Here is a 23,091-nt window from a genome sequence, read left to right as displayed (position 1 = left end):
CCATGCTGGTGAACAATATTCGCCGACACTGTGACATAGGGCAACGGTGGATGTCCGGAGTACAGTCGGTGAGGCACCCCAGCCTGTCCCTGCCAGCTTTCGTATCAGGCAGTTCCTTTTGCCAATTTTTCGGGAGGTTGCTTCAAGGTGTTTTTTGTATGTCAACTGTCGATCCAAAATGACTCCAAGGTATTTAGGGTTCTGGTCAGATAGCAGTGATATGCTATCGATGGTGATGTTTAGTTGTCTTTGAGATTCTCTGTTGTTTAAGTGGAAAACTGATGATACTGTTTTTTTGTGTTCATTTTGAGGTACCATTTATCAAAGTAATTTTTCATTTTGGTCACATCTTGGCATAGGGTAATTTCTATATCATTCCAAGATCTTGATTGGTATGATAGAGCCCAGTCATCAGCGTACCCCAATTTCATTGATGTTGTGTTTGGCATGTCACTGATATAAACATTAAGATATGAAGTGAATAGAAAAGTGCCAGAAGACAATAGAGAATAAAAATTTTTCGCGGCGGTGGTGGGGTTTGAACCTGCGACCTTATTGGTACGACAACTCCGCCTGGCAGGTGAGAGCGTGGCTCTACCGTGTGAGCTATCCACGAACACAAAAATATTCGTTTCAAACTCAAAGTCATTACTCGATCCCTCTCTCACCCACTTCTTGAGACCGCCGATTCGTTCGTACACCACCATCGCGAATAATTTTGACCAGCAGTTAAGCTTAATAGCCAATATTCTCAACACAAACATATAACATAGAAACGATTGAGACATTGAGTATGCTCCGGTGTATGGGGTGAATTTTTTAATTCAGAAAAGTGAGTGGAGCAGGCACTTATGTTGGTAACAACAAGATATGAAGTGAATAGAAAAGTGCCAGAAGACAATAGAGAATAAAAATTTTTCGCGGCGGTGGTGGGGTTTGAACCTGCGACCTTATTGGTACGACAACTCCGCCTGGCAGGTGAGAGCGTGGCTCTACCGTGTGAGCTATCCACGAACACAAAAATATTCGTTTCAAACTCAAAGTCATTACTCGATCCCTCTCTCACCCACTTCTTGAGACCGCCGATTCGTTCGTACACCACCATCGCACAGGTCCCCTCTAAGAGGAATACACTCAAATGTTTACAAATGATATATAATACAGAACATAATACAGTGCATAACAGAGAGATGATTTACAAGGAAAAAAATATCATCTCCCAAAACTAACCATACATTTGAATGTTTCCCTCTCAGCCAGGGTATCCGGCCAGGGTCAGGACAAAACCAAGTAATCTCATTCTAAGACAAGACAGAAAGCAATTGGAAAACAGATATAGGGGGATAGAAGACACAGTAAGTACCTCCCTGCCCACTATGGGAGGTCAGGATCCCCACCCAGTTACGTATTGTTATTCGATTGAGATGTAACTGCAGTTCATATGAAGTGGATATTGAGTTCCATATTGCCTGCTTTGCTGTACTCTGACAAAACACATTTTAAAAAAAAAGGTTTAACCGTAAATCTTACTCAAAAAAAAAAAAACAACAAGACATTGACTGGACCCTCAACTTCTTAAAGTCCCTCAGACTTGAAACTCCAAAGTAAAAGAAAGTAAAATTTTCTGGCCAAAATGAAAATAGTGCCTACAGAACAAACATAGCAAAAAAAAAACAAACTCATTGATCATGGTGTTAACAATAAGAATGAGTTATTTATTTATCAATTTTTGTTGTTGTTGTTGGAATCCACACACGAAGGAAAGAAATGTTTGCTTTTCTTGGAGGTTTAATGGAGCAATACTTAAAAGTGATAGTTTGACTGGACAATTTATACTACAAATTTCATTTGATTAAAAAGACCCTATAACTTATAGTCAGTACAAAGTATTTTAATTTTTTTTACAAATGTTACCGAGAGCCAAATGTGAAGTGAAAAAAATGATATACAAAGCTTTAACATACAGAAAAATGTACTCATTGGGACTGATAGGTAGTGACCACATTGACCCATCTTTTGGAAGAGAGTTAATCATTCTGTTATAGTCTTTCCTGATCTTATTTTCAAATGCATGGTTTGGGATATGTTGACCTCTTTATTTGATTTCGTTAGCAACTTTGCTTGCTTCTATGACTGGTGCAGTGGTGGTCCTATTCTTGTCTGGGTCTAATTTTTTAATCAATTTCCAAGCATGTCTGCTTGAGTGTTTCATGTCTAAATTTTCAACAGTTTCTGTCCATCTCTTTCTTCTTGGAGGGAATCTAATAGTTTATCTGCTATGTCTTGGTCTAGGGTCTGTTCGTATTCTTTCAGTAGGTCCTCGCTTGTTTTTGACCAGCATGGGATGTGCCACTCTCTTACTCCTCTTGGAATATACATTTTGGAGCTTTTTAATATTAACTTGCAAAATCTGTTAATGTTATCAAGTGATGTTGGAATTCTTCGACAAATTCTTTCTATGTATGCGGCATATTCCTCCCACTTCGCTTTCCTAAAATTCCATCTTGGTTTTGGTATGGCATGGGATTTAGTTATCTGTATACCTGTTGTTAGAATGACTGGTCTGTGTTGGCTCTTTGGGAAGTCTGGCAGTATTTCTCTTGTTGTGCAAGGGGTGTCCCATTTTCATTTTTTGTTACAAATACTAGGTCAGGTGTATATTCTTTGTTCCATCGTGCTGATTTGAACGTACCACGTTTGTTTGGATCGTATAGGAGGTGAACGTCTGCCTGAGAAGTCTATTCATGTAGTTCCCGGCCAGGAGGGTCGGCTTCTTTGTAGCCCCAATCATTATGATGACAATTGAAGTCACCAATTATCAAAGCAGGATGTTGAGGATGCTGTGTAGGAGGGTTAGTCCATTTCACTGTAGGGGGTTTGTAGATATTAGTAACTTGCAGATTACCGGCTTTAATACTACTTCTTTGGGTACCATTATCCTCAGTTGTTCCTCCTAAATCTATAATCAATTCTGGCTTCTTTGCATAGATACTAATACCATATTGAGGATGGCATTCTTTGTTGATTTCGGTAAAGCCATTGATGTATGATCGTGAAGGGGCTGAGTGCTGGTCTAGGTGAGTCTCTTGTAACAAAAGGATATCAATGTCGTGCTTTTGAAGGAGTTTGGAAAAGTAGTCACATTTTTGCATTGAGATGCCCTCTATGTTGAGTGACAGAATCTTCAGTCTTGTTCCGAGATTGATTGTTTGATCGAAATCTAGCATATTTTTCGAGCCTGCTGGACCTCGTTCAGGAGGGACGCGGGCCTTTTTAAACTGGGCGACACCCGAGCCAGCATGAGTACATTGTTTCCTTGTGCTATTCATGATTGACAGTGTGAGCTCAGGAGAAGGCAAGCCTTGTCTGAGCACCGGGTTGGAACTGTTTTGGGAGCTGTTGAGTGAGAAGTGATGGGAGCGTGTCTTGTATAGGACCAGTCCTGGCGTCCCCCACCAACACGTCGTGGGCTCTGCTGGGGTCTGGTCCGGTGGGTGGAGCCCACCCTCACTCACTAGTCACCTTCCAGTCCTTCAACAGTTCCTGGGTGGTGGTGCTGAGGATGATGATAATGATGATTATGTTGATCACCATCATCATTATAGAGGAGAAGAGAAAACCAAGGAGTAAGAGAATATTATAGAATCACTGAATGAAGGGAAGCAATCCATGAATTACCAATATTCGATTTTAGGACAATTTTCATGCAGTGATTACAGCGCCCTCAACCGGCATATTTTAAATCGTGGGCCAGGGAATAAATACGCAATAAATTGTTTTCCTTTTGGCCAGCCATGCCAAGAGACTAGTATGGGACAGGAAATGCGGATTTATTTGTTGTAGAGCAAGTTATTTTTTAAAATGGCATTTTTCCATAATTTTGGTACCGTCAGTACAGGCGCCAACGCCTGTGGCCAGGTCAGAACTGACCAATAGGCACCAGTACCTATACTATTAGTCAGTACTGACCCCAGGCACTAGTGCCTGTTCGTCAGTACTGACCAGCATGTGCCAGCGCCTGGGGGTCAGTACTGACGAATAACCGCTCTGTTAAAAAATAGAGGGTAGCCATTACTCCACTACAGTAGCATTACTGTACAATTGGTACTTATGTGAGAATTTCCTCCTTTTCATGTTCTATGGTGCCAGTTTTCCTCCTCCTCTAATTTAGTTGGTGGCAATTTTGATATGTTATGATGTATACTTGGAAACATAAAATTGTTGTGAGTAGACATATAATTATGACTGACATTATTGTTGATAGTTTGATATTAGTAGTAATATTGAGGATATTAAATTTATATTCACTTGTCATTTTATTTCATTTCTATGTATGCAATGTCAATAGCAATGTTATCACTATTACTGTTATTAAGAATATTTTGGTATACGCGTGTATATTATAATTATTTGGGGCATTTTTGGGGCATAATTTGGGATGAAAAATGGCATTTTTCCGTGGGGACAGGTTTTAATACCCTTTTAGGTACTTTTTAACCAAACTAAATGCAAACCAAGAAAGGAATAAACCTGTTACAAACTTATGCACATTTATCTCACGATCACGAAGAATACTTGAATACCTCCCATTTAACAGAGTGAGATTAGTATAAATCTTAACTTGGCTGTAAAATAATCAAATGTTTAGAGTCTCAAAACCCTGATGGAATGGCAAATGATGTGTTATTGGGATGGATGTTTAAAATAGACGGATATCAATTTCTAAAGTTTAACATATGATATGAATTTGGATGTGAAAATATTTTTTAAGATTCAGTTCCAAGTTTTGTTGTTTTTTGTTTATTTTTCCCTTTAAACTCTGGAAATCTGCCAGTGCATTAACAATTCAATTATTTTCAAAGATATGAATTTTATTGAAATAAGTTATTTTTTCCTTCTTTCAGATTTACAGTGGAGATGCGGATGAAAATACAGAGATGGTAGCCAGGATTTATGTTTGAACTCAATGTGTATTTTGACAATGCTCTCATTGTCATGACTTGTGGATGTCAACAATAAGTGTACAGAATATTAGAACATTAAATAATCTGAGATTTAGCGAGACCTCACACTTATCACTAAAACAAAGTTTTATTTTTTCTATCAACTCTTTAATATTAATAATAGTAAATTGTGGTCTCATATCATTACTTGTCTGTTGGGGTAATGTGAGGCGAGTAGGGCGCACTTGTCAATGGTACCTTTGATTATAATGTGTGTGTGCATTTCCTTTGTAACTAAATATGGATATGCTGGACCTTTAGTATATATGCCTTTATAAATTAAAAACAAATAATCGTTTTTAAAATAAAACAATAAAAGAAAAAAAAATAAATCAAACCGAGCCCATAATGCATGAAAACCACCCCATGCGTCCAATAAGCGGTATCCCTGATAAAGGATGTAAGGCAGGAAATAATACTTTTAAGAACAGGATATTGGTTACTTCACATGTGCATCGGATTTCAGCACGTACACTATCTTTTTTAGCTTCTCCAGAGAACACTCTAGAATCCAGCGAGTACTGTTGATGAAAATAAATTTCCATTTCATACAGCATTTGTAACTCCCTAATGTGTAAGTGCACAGTGACTATCCTTCATTTTACCTCAACTTTGCTTGACTTTGTTGTCAGATGAAATTTCTGTGGAGTGATTTATCCTAAGTCTCTTTTTACCTTAACCAAGCAGACCCAGCATCAATACAGGGTTGCCAATTCAGGAGGCAAAAATTTACTGAACTTTTACAACCCATTGACGGACCCCTGTCTGAGCGCTGAATTCCAGAGAAAAATAAATGATCCTACTTATTTTTTCAGTTCAGCAGGTGATTGGAAAATATACTGGGGGTTTATAACATAATGAATTCCATAAATATACGGAAAATAGGCAGTCTTGAAAATACCTGTGTCCAGCCTAAATCTCAAATGGATGAAAACATAAGGTCCTCGCCAAATGAAAGTCAGACAATAAGATTAATACACAGAGGTCTTCAGCCAAGGTCGAGTCAAAACAAAGTCATCTCACACCTCGACCAGGAAAGAAAGCCAAAGAGAAAGGGACAACAGATCAGGGGGATAGAAGTCCCCATCAACCACCCGTTTTGGCATGACATAGGTTTCAGTGATAGAAAGAAAACTATAGTACTCATCAGAATGAGTAAAGCATCAATCATTCTTTTTTCCTCACTATTTTATTCATGATGCTCAAACCAAAATTTATCAACCAAATTACGTACATGTCTTTGTCCCTTGGATTCAGTTTAACAACTGATTTTCACTGTAATAGTCCTTTCGAACCATAAAGTGCGGCAATGTGGTCTAGTGGTATGACACTCGCTTTCGGATCGGAAGGTCCTGGGTTCAAGCCTCGCGCTAGGCGCATGGTTGAGTCCTTGGAAAAGGCTATTTACTCACATTCTCTCACCATACTCAGGTGTAAAATGAGTACCTGGCCGTTAACAGCGATGTCTTTGTCCGAAAAATTGTAATATCGCCTTACAGGCGTTATGTCCCATCCTACATGTTAAATGTTGCTGTTGACCAGGGACCCCTTGTAAAGTGCTTTTAGCACGTTAAGTGGATATTGCGCCATATAAAAAAAAAGCTCAAAGCTCAAAATGAAGAGAAAAAGTTGCAAATCTCAATTTAAAAGCATCAAAGACAAAGGGAACTGATTCGAATAGGGAACAGAAGATTCACAAGCAATCCATCAATGACAATGTGCCAATTTTGACAATGCCCCATACAGGCACAAGCAATATATCCTGCTATGAAGGATACTTATAACGACAATAAAAGAGCATGTTATCATTGCTACAGCATCCTTTCATTGACCATGCTAAATGTTGCTTGATATTGTTAAGAGACTATGAAACCCAATTAAATGATGGTATACAGTCATGTGACTCACAACAGAGATCAATGGTAGATCCAGGCACAATATATCCATATAGCTTGTCTTAAACCATCCACAAGTTTCCCAAAAATGCCACACGAACTTGCTAAAAGTAAAAAGGATGTATTCAAATGCTTAAATACAAATACTATATCAAAGAACCTAACCATGGCGAAATAAATAAAATAGATGATTTGGAAAGAAACATATAATCTCACACAAAAAATAAAACCGTTTGTTTCCCACTCAACGAAAGATTCCATCAAGGGCTCATGAGAAACTAAATGGTCTCATAACCAGAATATGGAAGGGTCAAATTATGTAAAAGAGAGATATTACAAGATTACAAATTGAGGCAGGTGTCCTTTGCATGCAAAATTGAGAGACATAAACCGTATAAATTACAAGTGAACGAAAAAAATCATAAAAAAATAAACAAAGTCTATAGTTTTTAAAGAAAGTTACATTGAGTATAATTTTATTTACATCACCGTTCATAATTCTCCCCTATCAATATATCATAATACACAATCAACTGATAATGGTATAATGGTACGATGGATGCTTGACAAAACAAATATTTAGTAGACCTAACACAGGCAGAAAACAAAACTTCCATTTGATTTTGGGGGAGGGAAGAATCTGAATTTTTAAAAACAAAGTCATAAACCCTTTTAAAATCTACATATCATCATGTAAAAACTCTTACGTATTGTTTAGTTTTTTTTTAGTTTTTAAGGGTTTTACGGCGCTTGCAACACATTACGGTCATATCAGCGCCAGTAAAAAGGAAGAAAATGGGATAGTAAAAAGTTATAGAATTACAATTAAAGCACCCAAGAAAAGGTAAGACAGAGGGGAATTTGTTTGTTTGTTGCTTTAGGTCTCTTCCAACACAATTGAGGTTATATGAGAGACCTCTGAAACAAAAAACAAGCAATCCAACAAAAATAGTACAAATGTAAATCAAAATCATAACCTAAAGATATCATAAGCTAAATTATAAATAACCAAGAACAGACAGGCAGAAGATTTACAGAAAAAAAAATATCCCCTGTCAAAAATACAATCACAAACCAAAGAAGCAGGATAGGCTAGTAAAGAGAAGAAGAAACGACATCACTATCGGATCGTACACCCATGCGAACATCATAGGTATATGATTCAAGGGTGATGCTCCCATCCAACCACCCGCAGGGGAATTTTTTGAGGGGAATTTGTTCAAAAAGGGAACAGATGTAGATTCCAAGAGCACACTATCAAAGTGCTTAGTTTGAGATCACCTAAAAGTCCCATCCAGACACAAGCACAGGTCCCCTCTAAGAGGAATACACTCAAATGTTTACAAATGATATATAATACAGAACATAATACAGTGCATAACAGAGAGATGATTTACAAGGAAAAAAATATCATCTCCCAAAACTAACCATACATTTGAATGTTTCCCTCTCAGCCAGGGTATCCGGCCAGGGTCAGGACAAAACCAAGTAATCTCATTCTAAGACAAGACAGAAAGCAATTGGAAAACAGATATAGGGGGATAGAAGACACAGTAAGTACCTCCCTGCCCACTATGGGAGGTCAGGATCCCCACCCAGTTACGTATTGTTATTCGATTGAGATGTAACTGCAGTTCATATGAAGTGGATATTGAGTTCCATATTGCCTGCTTTGCTGTACTCTGACAAAACACATTTTAAAAAAAAAGGTTTAACCGTAAATCTTACTCAAAAAAAAAAACAACAAGACATTGACTGGACCCTCAACTTCTTAAAGTCCCTCAGACTTGAAACTCCAAAGTAAAAGAAAGTAAAATTTTCTGGCCAAAATGAAAATAGTGCCTACAGAACAAACATAGCAAAAAAAAACAAACTCATTGATCATGGTGTTAACAATAAGAATGAGTTATTTATTTATCAATTTTTGTTGTTGTTGTTGGAATCCACACACGAAGGAAAGAAATGTTTGCTTTTCTTGGAGGTTTAATGGAGCAATACTTAAAAGTGATAGTTTGACTGGACAATTTATACTACAAATTTCATTTGATTAAAAAGACCCTATAACTTATAGTCAGTACAAAGTATTTTAATTTTTTTTACAAATGTTACCGAGAGCCAAATGTGAAGTGAAAAAAATGATATACAAAGCTTTAACATACAGAAAAATGTACTCATTGGGACTGATAGGTAGTGACCACATTGACCCATCTTTTGGAAGAGAGTTAATCATTCTGTTATAGTCTTTCCTGATCTTATTTTCAAATGCATGGTTTGGGATATGTTGACCTCTTTATTTGATTTCGTTAGCAACTTTGCTTGCTTCTATGACTGGTGCAGTGGTGGTCCTATTCTTGTCTGGGTCTAATTTTTTAATCAATTTCCAAGCATGTCTGCTTGAGTGTTTCATGTCTAAATTTTCAACAGTTTCTGTCCATCTCTTTCTTCTTGGAGGGAATCTAATAGTTTATCTGCTATGTCTTGGTCTAGGGTCTGTTCGTATTCTTTCAGTAGGTCCTCGCTTGTTTTTGACCAGCATGGGATGTGCCACTCTCTTACTCCTCTTGGAATATACATTTTGGAGCTTTTTAATATTAACTTGCAAAATCTGTTAATGTTATCAAGTGATGTTGGAATTCTTCGACAAATTCTTTCTATGTATGCGGCATATTCCTCCCACTTCGCTTTCCTAAAATTCCATCTTGGTTTTGGTATGGCATGGGATTTAGTTATCTGTATACCTGTTGTTAGAATGACTGGTCTGTGTTGGCTCTTTGGGAAGTCTGGCAGTATTTCTCTTGTTGTGCAAGGGGTGTCCCATTTTCATTTTTTGTTACAAATACTAGGTCAGGTGTATATTCTTTGTTCCATCGTGCTGATTTGAACGTACCACGTTTGTTTGGATCGTATAGGAGGTGAACGTCTGCCTGAGAAGTCTATTCATGTAGTTCCCGGCCAGGAGGGTCGGCTTCTTTGTAGCCCCAATCATTATGATGACAATTGAAGTCACCAATTATCAAAGCAGGATGTTGAGGATGCTGTGTAGGAGGGTTAGTCCATTTCACTGTAGGGGGTTTGTAGATATTAGTAACTTGCAGATTACCGGCTTTAATACTACTTCTTTGGGTACCATTATCCTCAGTTGTTCCTCCTAAATCTATAATCAATTCTGGCTTCTTTGCATAGATACTAATACCATATTGAGGATGGCATTCTTTGTTGATTTCGGTAAAGCCATTGATGTATGATCGTGAAGGGGCTGAGTGCTGGTCTAGGTGAGTCTCTTGTAACAAAAGGATATCAATGTCGTGCTTTTGAAGGAGTTTGGAAAAGTAGTCACATTTTTGCATTGAGATGCCCTCTATGTTGAGTGACAGAATCTTCAGTCTTGTTCCGAGATTGATTGTTTGATCGAAATCTAGCATATTTTTCGAGCCTGCTGGACCTCGTTCAGGAGGGACGCGGGCCTTTTTAAACTGGGCGACACCCGAGCCAGCATGAGTACATTGTTTCCTTGTGCTATTCATGATTGACAGTGTGAGCTCAGGAGAAGGCAAGCCTTGTCTGAGCACCGGGTTGGAACTGTTTTGGGAGCTGTTGAGTGAGAAGTGATGGGAGCGTGTCTTGTATAGGACCAGTCCTGGCGTCCCCCACCAACACGTCGTGGGCTCTGCTGGGGTCTGGTCCGGTGGGTGGAGCCCACCCTCACTCACTAGTCACCTTCCAGTCCTTCAACAGTTCCTGGGTGGTGGTGCTGAGGATGATGATAATGATGATTATGTTGATCACCATCATCATTATAGAGGAGAAGAGAAAACCAAGGAGTAAGAGAATATTATAGAATCACTGAATGAAGGGAAGCAATCCATGAATTACCAATATTCGATTTTAGGACAATTTTCATGCAGTGATTACAGCGCCCTCAACCGGCATATTTTAAATCGTGGGCCAGGGAATAAATACGCAATAAATTGTTTTCCTTTTGGCCAGCCATGCCAAGAGACTAGTATGGGACAGGAAATGCGGATTTATTTGTTGTAGAGCAAGTTATTTTTTAAAATGGCATTTTTCCATAATTTTGGTACCGTCAGTACAGGCGCCAACGCCTGTGGCCAGGTCAGAACTGACCAATAGGCACCAGTACCTATACTATTAGTCAGTACTGACCCCAGGCACTAGTGCCTGTTCGTCAGTACTGACCAGCATGTGCCAGCGCCTGGGGGTCAGTACTGACGAATAACCGCTCTGTTAAAAAATAGAGGGTAGCCATTACTCCACTACAGTAGCATTACTGTACAATTGGTACTTATGTGAGAATTTCCTCCTTTTCATGTTCTATGGTGCCAGTTTTCCTCCTCCTCTAATTTAGTTGGTGGCAATTTTGATATGTTATGATGTATACTTGGAAACATAAAATTGTTGTGAGTAGACATATAATTATGACTGACATTATTGTTGATAGTTTGATATTAGTAGTAATATTGAGGATATTAAATTTATATTCACTTGTCATTTTATTTCATTTCTATGTATGCAATGTCAATAGCAATGTTATCACTATTACTGTTATTAAGAATATTTTGGTATACGCGTGTATATTATAATTATTTGGGGCATTTTTGGGGCATAATTTGGGATGAAAAATGGCATTTTTCCGTGGGGACAGGTTTTAATACCCTTTTAGGTACTTTTTAACCAAACTAAATGCAAACCAAGAAAGGAATAAACCTGTTACAAACTTATGCACATTTATCTCACGATCACGAAGAATACTTGAATACCTCCCATTTAACAGAGTGAGATTAGTATAAATCTTAACTTGGCTGTAAAATAATCAAATGTTTAGAGTCTCAAAACCCTGATGGAATGGCAAATGATGTGTTATTGGGATGGATGTTTAAAATAGACGGATATCAATTTCTAAAGTTTAACATATGATATGAATTTGGATGTGAAAATATTTTTTAAGATTCAGTTCCAAGTTTTGTTGTTTTTTGTTTATTTTTTCCCTTTAAACTCTGGAAATCTGCCAGTGCATTAACAATTCAATTATTTTCAAAGATATGAATTTTATTGAAATAAGTTATTTTTTCCTTCTTTCAGATTTACAGTGGAGATGCGGATGAAAATACAGAGATGGTAGCCAGGATTTATGTTTGAACTCAATGTGTATTTTGACAATGCTCTCATTGTCATGACTTGTGGATGTCAACAATAAGTGTACAGAATATTAGAACATTAAATAATCTGAGATTTAGCGAGACCTCACACTTATCACTAAAACAAAGTTTTATTTTTTCTATCAACTCTTTAATATTAATAATAGTAAATTGTGGTCTCATATCATTACTTGTCTGTTGGGGTAATGTGAGGCGAGTAGGGCGCACTTGTCAATGGTACCTTTGATTATAATGTGTGTGTGCATTTCCTTTGTAACTAAATATGGATATGCTGGACCTTTAGTATATATGCCTTTATAAATTAAAAACAAATAATCGTTTTTAAAATAAAACAATAAAAGAAAAAAAAATAAATCAAACCGAGCCCATAATGCATGAAAACCACCCCATGCGTCCAATAAGCGGTATCCCTGATAAAGGATGTAAGGCAGGAAATAATACTTTTAAGAACAGGATATTGGTTACTTCACATGTGCATCGGATTTCAGCACGTACACTATCTTTTTTAGCTTCTCCAGAGAACACTCTAGAATCCAGCGAGTACTGTTGATGAAAATAAATTTCCATTTCATACAGCATTTGTAACTCCCTAATGTGTAAGTGCACAGTGACTATCCTTCATTTTACCTCAACTTTGCTTGACTTTGTTGTCAGATGAAATTTCTGTGGAGTGATTTATCCTAAGTCTCTTTTTACCTTAACCAAGCAGACCCAGCATCAATACAGGGTTGCCAATTCAGGAGGCAAAAATTTACTGAACTTTTACAACCCATTGACGGACCCCTGTCTGAGCGCTGAATTCCAGAGAAAAATAAATGATCCTACTTATTTTTTCAGTTCAGCAGGTGATTGGAAAATATACTGGGGGTTTATAACATAATGAATTCCATAAATATACGGAAAATAGGCAGTCTTGAAAATACCTGTGTCCAGCCTAAATCTCAAATGGATGAAAACATAAGGTCCTCGCCAAATGAAAGTCAGACAATAAGATTAATACACAGAGGTCTTCAGCCAAGGTCGAGTCAAAACAAAGTCATCTCACACCTCGACCAGGAAAGAAAGCCAAAGAGAAAGGGACAACAGATCAGGGGGATAGAAGTCCCCATCAACCACCCGTTTTGGCATGACATAGGTTTCAGTGATAGAAAGAAAACTATAGTACTCATCAGAATGAGTAAAGCATCAATCATTCTTTTTTCCTCACTATTTTATTCATGATGCTCAAACCAAAATTTATCAACCAAATTACGTACATGTCTTTGTCCCTTGGATTCAGTTTAACAACTGATTTTCACTGTAATAGTCCTTTCGAACCATAAAGTGCGGCAATGTGGTCTAGTGGTATGACACTCGCTTTCGGATCGGAAGGTCCTGGGTTCAAGCCTCGCGCTAGGCGCATGGTTGAGTCCTTGGAAAAGGCTATTTACTCACATTCTCTCACCATACTCAGGTGTAAAATGAGTACCTGGCCGTTAACAGCGATGTCTTTGTCCGAAAAATTGTAATATCGCCTTACAGGCGTTATGTCCCATCCTACATGTTAAATGTTGCTGTTGACCAGGGACCCCTTGTAAAGTGCTTTTAGCACGTTAAGTGGATATTGCGCCATATAAAAAAAAAGCTCAAAGCTCAAAATGAAGAGAAAAAGTTGCAAATCTCAATTTAAAAGCATCAAAGACAAAGGGAACTGATTCGAATAGGGAACAGAAGATTCACAAGCAATCCATCAATGACAATGTGCCAATTTTGACAATGCCCCATACAGGCACAAGCAATATATCCTGCTATGAAGGATACTTATAACGACAATAAAAGAGCATGTTATCATTGCTACAGCATCCTTTCATTGACCATGCTAAATGTTGCTTGATATTGTTAAGAGACAATGAAACCCAATTAAATGATGGTATACAGTCATGTGACTCACAACAGAGATCAATGGTAGATCCAGGCACAATATATCCATATAGCTTGTCTTAAACCATCCACAAGTTTCCCAAAAATGCCACACGAACTTGCTAAAAGTAAAAAGGATGTATTCAAATGCTTAAATACAAATACTATATCAAAGAACCTAACCATGGCGAAATAAATAAAATAGATGATTTGGAAAGAAACATATAATCTCACACAAAAAATAAAACCGTTTGTTTCCCACTCAACGAAAGATTCCATCAAGGGCTCATGAGAAACTAAATGGTCTCATAACCAGAATATGGAAGGGTCAAATTATGTAAAAAGAGAGATATTACAAGATTACAAATTGAGGCAGGTGTCCTTTGCATGCAAAATTGAGAGACATAAACCGTATAAATTACAAGTGAACGAAAAAAATCATAAAAAAATAAACAAAGTCTATAGTTTTTAAAGAAAGTTACATTGAGTATAATTTTATTTACATCACCGTTCATAATTCTCCCCTATCAATATATCATAATACACAATCAACTGATAATGGTATAATGGTACGATGGATGCTTGACAAAACAAATATTTAGTAGACCTAACACAGGCAGAAAACAAAACTTCCATTTGATTTTGGGGGAGGGAAGAATCTGAATTTTTAAAAACAAAGTCATAAACCCTTTTAAAATCTACATATCATCATGTAAAAACTCTTACGTATTGTTTAGTTTTTTTTTAGTTTTTAAGGGTTTTACGGCGCTTGCAACACATTACGGTCATATCAGCGCCAGTAAAAAGGAAGAAAATGGGATAGTAAAAAGTTATAGAATTACAATTAAAGCACCCAAGAAAAGGTAAGACAGAGGGGAATTTGTTTGTTTGTTGCTTTAGGTCTCTTCCAACACAATTGAGGTTATATGAGAGACCTCTGAAACAAAAAAACAAGCAATCCAACAAAAATAGTACAAATGTAAATCAAAATCATAACCTAAAGATATCATAAGCTAAATTATAAATAACCAAGAACAGACAGGCAGAAGATTTACAGAAAAAAAAATATCCCCTGTCAAAAATACAATCACAAACCAAAGAAGCAGGATAGGCTAGTAAAGAGAAGAAGAAACGACATCACTATCGGATCGTACACCCATGCGAACATCATAGGTATATGATTCAAGGGTGATGCTCCCATCCAACCACCCGCAGGGGAATTTTTTGAGGGGAATTTGTTCAAAAAGGGAACAGATGTAGATTCCAAGAGCACACTATCAAAGTGCTTAGTTTGAGATCACCTAAAAGTCCCATCCAGACACAAGCACAGGTCCCCTCTAAGAGGAATACACTCAAATGTTTACAAATGATATATAATACAGAACATAATACAGTGCATAACAGAGAGATGATTTACAAGGAAAAAAATATCATCTCCCAAAACTAACCATACATTTGAATGTTTCCCTCTCAGCCAGGGTATCCGGCCAGGGTCAGGACAAAACCAAGTAATCTCATTCTAAGACAAGACAGAAAGCAATTGGAAAACAGATATAGGGGGATAGAAGACACAGTAAGTACCTCCCTGCCCACTATGGGAGGTCAGGATCCCCACCCAGTTACGTATTGTTATTCGATTGAGATGTAACTGCAGTTCATATGAAGTGGATATTGAGTTCCATATTGCCTGCTTTGCTGTACTCTGACAAAACACATTTTAAAAAAAAAGGTTTAACCGTAAATCTTACTCAAAAAAAAAAACAACAAGACATTGACTGGACCCTCAACTTCTTAAAGTCCCTCAGACTTGAAACTCCAAAGTAAAAGAAAGTAAAATTTTCTGGCCAAAATGAAAATAGTGCCTACAGAACAAACATAGCAAAAAAAAACAAACTCATTGATCATGGTGTTAACAATAAGAATGAGTTATTTATTTATCAATTTTTGTTGTTGTTGTTGGAATCCACACACGAAGGAAAGAAATGTTTGCTTTTCTTGGAGGTTTAATGGAGCAATACTTAAAAGTGATAGTTTGACTGGACAATTTATACTACAAATTTCATTTGATTAAAAAGACCCTATAACTTATAGTCAGTACAAAGTATTTTAATTTTTTTTACAAATGTTACCGAGAGCCAAATGTGAAGTGAAAAAAATGATATACAAAGCTTTAACATACAGAAAAATGTACTCATTGGGACTGATAGGTAGTGACCACATTGACCCATCTTTTGGAAGAGAGTTAATCATTCTGTTATAGTCTTTCCTGATCTTATTTTCAAATGCATGGTTTGGGATATGTTGACCTCTTTATTTGATTTCGTTAGCAACTTTGCTTGCTTCTATGACTGGTGCAGTGGTGGTCCTATTCTTGTCTGGGTCTAATTTTTTAATCAATTTCCAAGCATGTCTGCTTGAGTGTTTCATGTCTAAATTTTCAACAGTTTCTGTCCATCTCTTTCTTCTTGGAGGGAATCTAATAGTTTATCTGCTATGTCTTGGTCTAGGGTCTGTTCGTATTCTTTCAGTAGGTCCTCGCTTGTTTTTGACCAGCATGGGATGTGCCACTCTCTTACTCCTCTTGGAATATACATTTTGGAGCTTTTTAATATTAACTTGCAAAATCTGTTAATGTTATCAAGTGATGTTGGAATTCTTCGACAAATTCTTTCTATGTATGCGGCATATTCCTCCCACTTCGCTTTCCTAAAATTCCATCTTGGTTTTGGTATGGCATGGGATTTAGTTATCTGTATACCTGTTGTTAGAATGACTGGTCTGTGTTGGCTCTTTGGGAAGTCTGGCAGTATTTCTCTTGTTGTGCAAGGGGTGTCCCATTTTCATTTTTTGTTACAAATACTAGGTCAGGTGTATATTCTTTGTTCCATCGTGCTGATTTGAACGTACCACGTTTGTTTGGATCGTATAGGAGGTGAACGTCTGCCTGAGAAGTCTATTCATGTAGTTCCCGGCCAGGAGGGTCGGCTTCTTTGTAGCCCCAATCATTATGATGACAATTGAAGTCACCAATTATCAAAGCAGGATGTTGAGGATGCTGTGTAGGAGGGTTAGTCCATTTCACTGTAGGGGGTTTGTAGATATTAGTAACTTGCAGATTACCGGCTTTAATACTACTTCTTTGGGTACCATTATCCTCAGTTGTTCCTCCTAAATCTATAATCAATTCTGGCTTCTTTGCATAGATACTAATACCATATTGAGGATGGCATTCTTTGTTGATTTCGGTAAAGCCATTGATGTATGATCGTGAAGGGGCTGAGTGCTGGTCTAGGTGAGTCTCTTGTAACAAAAGGATATCAATGTCGTGCTTTTGAAGGAGTTTGGAAAAGTAGTCACATTTTTGCATTGAGATGCCCTCTATGTTGAGTGACAGAATCTTCAGTCTTGTTCCGAGATTGATTGTTTGATCGAAATCTAGCATATTTTTCGAGCCTGCTGGACCTCGTTCAGGAGGGACGCGGGCCTTTTTAAACTGGGCGACACCCGAGCCAGCATGAGTACATTGTTTCCTTGTGCTATTCATGATTGACAGTGTGAGCTCAGGAGAAGGCAAGCCTTGTCTGAGCACCGGGTTGGAACTGTTTTGGGAGCTGTTGAGTGAGAAGTGATGGGAGCGTGTCTTGTATAGGACCAGTCCTGGCGTCCCCCACCAACACGTCGTGGGCTCTGCTGGGGTCTGGTCCGGTGGGTGGAGCCCACCCTCACTCACTAGTCACCTTCCAGTCCTTCAACAGTTCCTGGGTGGTGGTGCTGAGGATGATGATAATGATGATTATGTTGATCACCATCATCATTATAGAGGAGAAGAGAAAACCAAGGAGTAAGAGAATATTATAGAATCACTGAATGAAGGGAAGCAATCCATGAATTACCAATATTCGATTTTAGGACAATTTTCATGCAGTGATTACAGCGCCCTCAACCGGCATATTTTAAATCGTGGGCCAGGGAATAAATACGCAATAAATTGTTTTCCTTTTGGCCAGCCATGCCAAGAGACTAGTATGGGACAGGAAATGCGGATTTATTTGTTGTAGAGCAAGTTATTTTTTAAAATGGCATTTTTCCATAATTTTGGTACCGTCAGTACAGGCGCCAACGCCTGTGGCCAGGTCAGAACTGACCAATAGGCACCAGTACCTATACTATTAGTCAGTACTGACCCCAGGCACTAGTGCCTGTTCGTCAGTACTGACCAGCATGTGCCAGCGCCTGGGGGTCAGTACTGACGAATAACCGCTCTGTTAAAAAATAGAGGGTAGCCATTACTCCACTACAGTAGCATTACTGTACAATTGGTACTTATGTGAGAATTTCCTCCTTTTCATGTTCTATGGTGCCAGTTTTCCTCCTCCTCTAATTTAGTTGGTGGCAATTTTGATATGTTATGATGTATACTTGGAAACATAAAATTGTTGTGAGTAGACATATAATTATGACTGACATTATTGTTGATAGTTTGATATTAGTAGTAATATTGAGGATATTAAATTTATATTCACTTGTCATTTTATTTCATTTCTATGTATGCAATGTCAATAGCAATGTTATCACTATTACTGTTATTAAGAATATTTTGGTATACGCGTGTATATTATAATTATTTGGGGCATTTTTGGGGCATAATTTGGGATGAAAAATGGCATTTTTCCGTGGGGACAGGTTTTAATACCCTTTTAGGTACTTTTTAACCAAACTAAATGCAAACCAAGAAAGGAATAAACCTGTTACAAACTTATGCACATTTATCTCACGATCACGAAGAATACTTGAATACCTCCCATTTAACAGAGTGAGATTAGTATAAATCTTAACTTGGCTGTAAAATAATCAAATGTTTAGAGTCTCAAAACCCTGATGGAATGGCAAATGATGTGTTATTGGGATGGATGTTTAAAATAGACGGATATCAATTTCTAAAGTTTAACATATGATATGAATTTGGATGTGAAAATATTTTTTAAGATTCAGTTCCAAGTTTTGTTGTTTTTTGTTTATTTTTTCCCTTTAAACTCTGGAAATCTGCCAGTGCATTAACAATTCAATTATTTTCAAAGATATGAATTTTATTGAAATAAGTTATTTTTTCCTTCTTTCAGATTTACAGTGGAGATGCGGATGAAAATACAGAGATGGTAGCCAGGATTTATGTTTGAACTCAATGTGTATTTTGACAATGCTCTCATTGTCATGACTTGTGGATGTCAACAATAAGTGTACAGAATATTAGAACATTAAATAATCTGAGATTTAGCGAGACCTCACACTTATCACTAAAACAAAGTTTTATTTTTTCTATCAACTCTTTAATATTAATAATAGTAAATTGTGGTCTCATATCATTACTTGTCTGTTGGGGTAATGTGAGGCGAGTAGGGCGCACTTGTCAATGGTACCTTTGATTATAATGTGTGTGTGCATTTCCTTTGTAACTAAATATGGATATGCTGGACCTTTAGTATATATGCCTTTATAAATTAAAAACAAATAATCGTTTTTAAAATAAAACAATAAAAGAAAAAAAAATAAATCAAACCGAGCCCATAATGCATGAAAACCACCCCATGCGTCCAATAAGCGGTATCCCTGATAAAGGATGTAAGGCAGGAAATAATACTTTTAAGAACAGGATATTGGTTACTTCACATGTGCATCGGATTTCAGCACGTACACTATCTTTTTTAGCTTCTCCAGAGAACACTCTAGAATCCAGCGAGTACTGTTGATGAAAATAAATTTCCATTTCATACAGCATTTGTAACTCCCTAATGTGTAAGTGCACAGTGACTATCCTTCATTTTACCTCAACTTTGCTTGACTTTGTTGTCAGATGAAATTTCTGTGGAGTGATTTATCCTAAGTCTCTTTTTACCTTAACCAAGCAGACCCAGCATCAATACAGGGTTGCCAATTCAGGAGGCAAAAATTTACTGAACTTTTACAACCCATTGACGGACCCCTGTCTGAGCGCTGAATTCCAGAGAAAAATAAATGATCCTACTTATTTTTTCAGTTCAGCAGGTGATTGGAAAATATACTGGGGGTTTATAACATAATGAATTCCATAAATATACGGAAAATAGGCAGTCTTGAAAATACCTGTGTCCAGCCTAAATCTCAAATGGATGAAAACATAAGGTCCTCGCCAAATGAAAGTCAGACAATAAGATTAATACACAGAGGTCTTCAGCCAAGGTCGAGTCAAAACAAAGTCATCTCACACCTCGACCAGGAAAGAAAGCCAAAGAGAAAGGGACAACAGATCAGGGGGATAGAAGTCCCCATCAACCACCCGTTTTGGCATGACATAGGTTTCAGTGATAGAAAGAAAACTATAGTACTCATCAGAATGAGTAAAGCATCAATCATTCTTTTTTCCTCACTATTTTATTCATGATGCTCAAACCAAAATTTATCAACCAAATTACGTACATGTCTTTGTCCCTTGGATTCAGTTTAACAACTGATTTTCACTGTAATAGTCCTTTCGAACCATAAAGTGCGGCAATGTGGTCTAGTGGTATGACACTCGCTTTCGGATCGGAAGGTCCTGGGTTCAAGCCTCGCGCTAGGCGCATGGTTGAGTCCTTGGAAAAGGCTATTTACTCACATTCTCTCACCATACTCAGGTGTAAAATGAGTACCTGGCCGTTAACAGCGATGTCTTTGTCCGAAAAATTGTAATATCGCCTTACAGGCGTTATGTCCCATCCTACATGTTAAATGTTGCTGTTGACCAGGGACCCCTTGTAAAGTGCTTTTAGCACGTTAAGTGGATATTGCGCCATATAAAAAAAAGCTCAAAGCTCAAAATGAAGAGAAAAAGTTGCAAATCTCAATTTAAAAGCATCAAAGACAAAGGGAACTGATTCGAATAGGGAACAGAAGATTCACAAGCAATCCATCAATGACAATGTGCCAATTTTGACAATGCCCCATACAGGCACAAGCAATATATCCTGCTATGAAGGATACTTATAACGACAATAAAAGAGCATGTTATCATTGCTACAGCATCCTTTCATTGACCATGCTAAATGTTGCTTGATATTGTTAAGAGACAATGAAACCCAATTAAATGATGATATACAGTCATGTGACTCACAACAGAGATCAATGGTAGATCCAGGCACAATATATCCATATAGCTTGTCTTAAACCATCCACAAGTTTCCCAAAAATGCCACACGAACTTGCTAAAAGTAAAAAGGATGTATTCAAATGCTTAAATACAAATACTATATCAAAGAACCTAACCATGGCGAAATAAATAAAATAGATGATTTGGAAAGAAACATATAATCTCACACAAAAAATAAAACCGTTTGTTTCCCACTCAACGAAAGATTCCATCAAGGGCTCATGAGAAACTAAATGGTCTCATAACCAGAATATGGAAGGGGTCAAATTATGTAAAAAGAGAGATATTACAAGATTACAAATTGAGGCAGGTGTCCTTTGCATGCAAAATTGAGAGACATAAACCGTATAAATTACAAGTGAACGAAAAAAATCATAAAAAAATAAAAAAGTCTATAGTTTTTAAAGAAAGTTACATTGAGTATAATTTTATTTACATCACCGTTCATAATTCTCCCCTATCAATATATCATAATACACAATCAACTGATAATGGTATAATGGTACGATGGATGCTTGACAAAACAAATATTTAGTAGACCTAACACAGGCAGAAAACAAAACTTCCATTTGATTTTGGGGGAGGGAAGAATCTGAATTTTTAAAAACAAAGTCATAAACCCTTTTAAAATCTACATATCATCATGTAAAAACTCTTACGTATTGTTTAGTTTTTTTTTAGTTTTTAAGGGTTTTACGGCGCTTGCAACACATTACGGTCATATCAGCGCCAGTAAAAAGGAAGAAAATGGGATAGTAAAAAGTTATAGAATTACAATTAAAGCACCCAAGAAAAGGTAAGACAGAGGGGAATTTGTTTGTTTGTTGCTTTAGGTCTCTTCCAACACAATTGAGGTTATATGAGAGACCTCTGAAACAAAAAAACAAGCAATCCAACAAAAATAGTACAAATGTAAATCAAAATCATAACCTAAAGATATCATAAGCTAAATTATAAATAACCAAGAACAGACAGGCAGAAGATTTACAGAAAAAAAAATATCCCTGTCAAAAATACAATCACAAACCAAAGAAGCAGGATAGGCTAGTAAAGAGAAGAAGAAACGACATCACTATCGGATCGTACACCCATGCGAACATCATAGGTATATGATTCAAGGGTGATGCTCCCATCCAACCACCCGCAGGGGAATTTTTTGAGGGGAATTTGTTCAAAAAGGGAACAGATGTAGATTCCAAGAGCACACTATCAAAGTGCTTAGTTTGAGATCACCTAAAAGTCCCATCCAGACACAAGCACAGGTCCCCTCTAAGAGGAATACACTCAAATGTTTACAAATGATATATAATACAGAACATAATACAGTGCATAACAGAGAGATGATTTACAAGGAAAAAAATATCATCTCCCAAAACTAACCATACATTTGAATGTTTCCCTCTCAGCCAGGGTATCCGGCCAGGGTCAGGACAAAACCAAGTAATCTCATTCTAAGACAAGACAGAAAGCAATTGGAAAACAGATATAGGGGGATAGAAGACACAGTAAGTACCTCCCTGCCCACTATGGGAGGTCAGGATCCCCACCCAGTTACGTATTGTTATTCGATTGAGATGTAACTGCAGTTCATATGAAGTGGATATTGAGTTCCATATTGCCTGCTTTGCTGTACTCTGACAAACACATTTTAAAAAAAAAAGGTTTAACCGTAAATCTTACTCAAAAAAAAAACAACAAGACATTGACTGGACCCTCAACTTCTTAAAGTCCCTCAGACTTGAAACTCCAAAGTAAAAGAAAGTAAAATTTTCTGGCCAAAATGAAAATAGTGCCTACAGAACAAACATAGCAAAAAAAAAACAAACTCATTGATCATGGTGTTAACAATAAGAATGAGTTATTTATTTATCAATTTTTGTTGTTGTTGTTGGAATCCACACACGAAGGAAAGAAATGTTTGCTTTTCTTGGAGGTTTAATGGAGCAATACTTAAA

The 23,091-nt window shown here is 37.2% G+C and overlaps 1 protein-coding gene across 7 annotated transcripts in view; it reads left to right on the top strand.

The window, feature by feature from the left end:
- The window catches only part of LOC144970798 (uncharacterized), a 41,051-nt gene extending 21,302 nt beyond the window's left edge, over window positions 1–19,749 (top strand). For 5 of the 7 annotated variants that reach the window (XM_078910814.1, XM_078910817.1, XM_078910816.1 and 2 more), the window contains one exon: window positions 4,905–5,559. In XM_078910814.1, coding sequence (XP_078766940.1) covers window positions 4,905–4,961 — 57 coding nt within the window. In that variant the 3' untranslated portion in view covers window positions 4,962–5,559. Of the gene's footprint in view, window positions 1–4,904; window positions 5,560–11,998; window positions 12,654–19,094 lie in introns of those variants that run through there. The other 2 variants (XR_013645025.1, XR_013645024.1) reach the window with 2 other exon arrangements.
- Window positions 19,750–23,091: the final 3,342 nt, after the last annotated feature.

The sequence above is a fragment of the Berghia stephanieae genome, chromosome 4, assembly GCF_034508935.2.
Source record: "Berghia stephanieae isolate SIO BIC M18660-M18661 chromosome 4, UCSD_Bste_1.3, whole genome shotgun sequence".
Taxonomy (NCBI): domain Eukaryota; kingdom Metazoa; phylum Mollusca; class Gastropoda; order Nudibranchia; family Aeolidiidae; genus Berghia; species Berghia stephanieae.
This window is presented reverse-complemented; position numbering and strand designations above follow the sequence as displayed.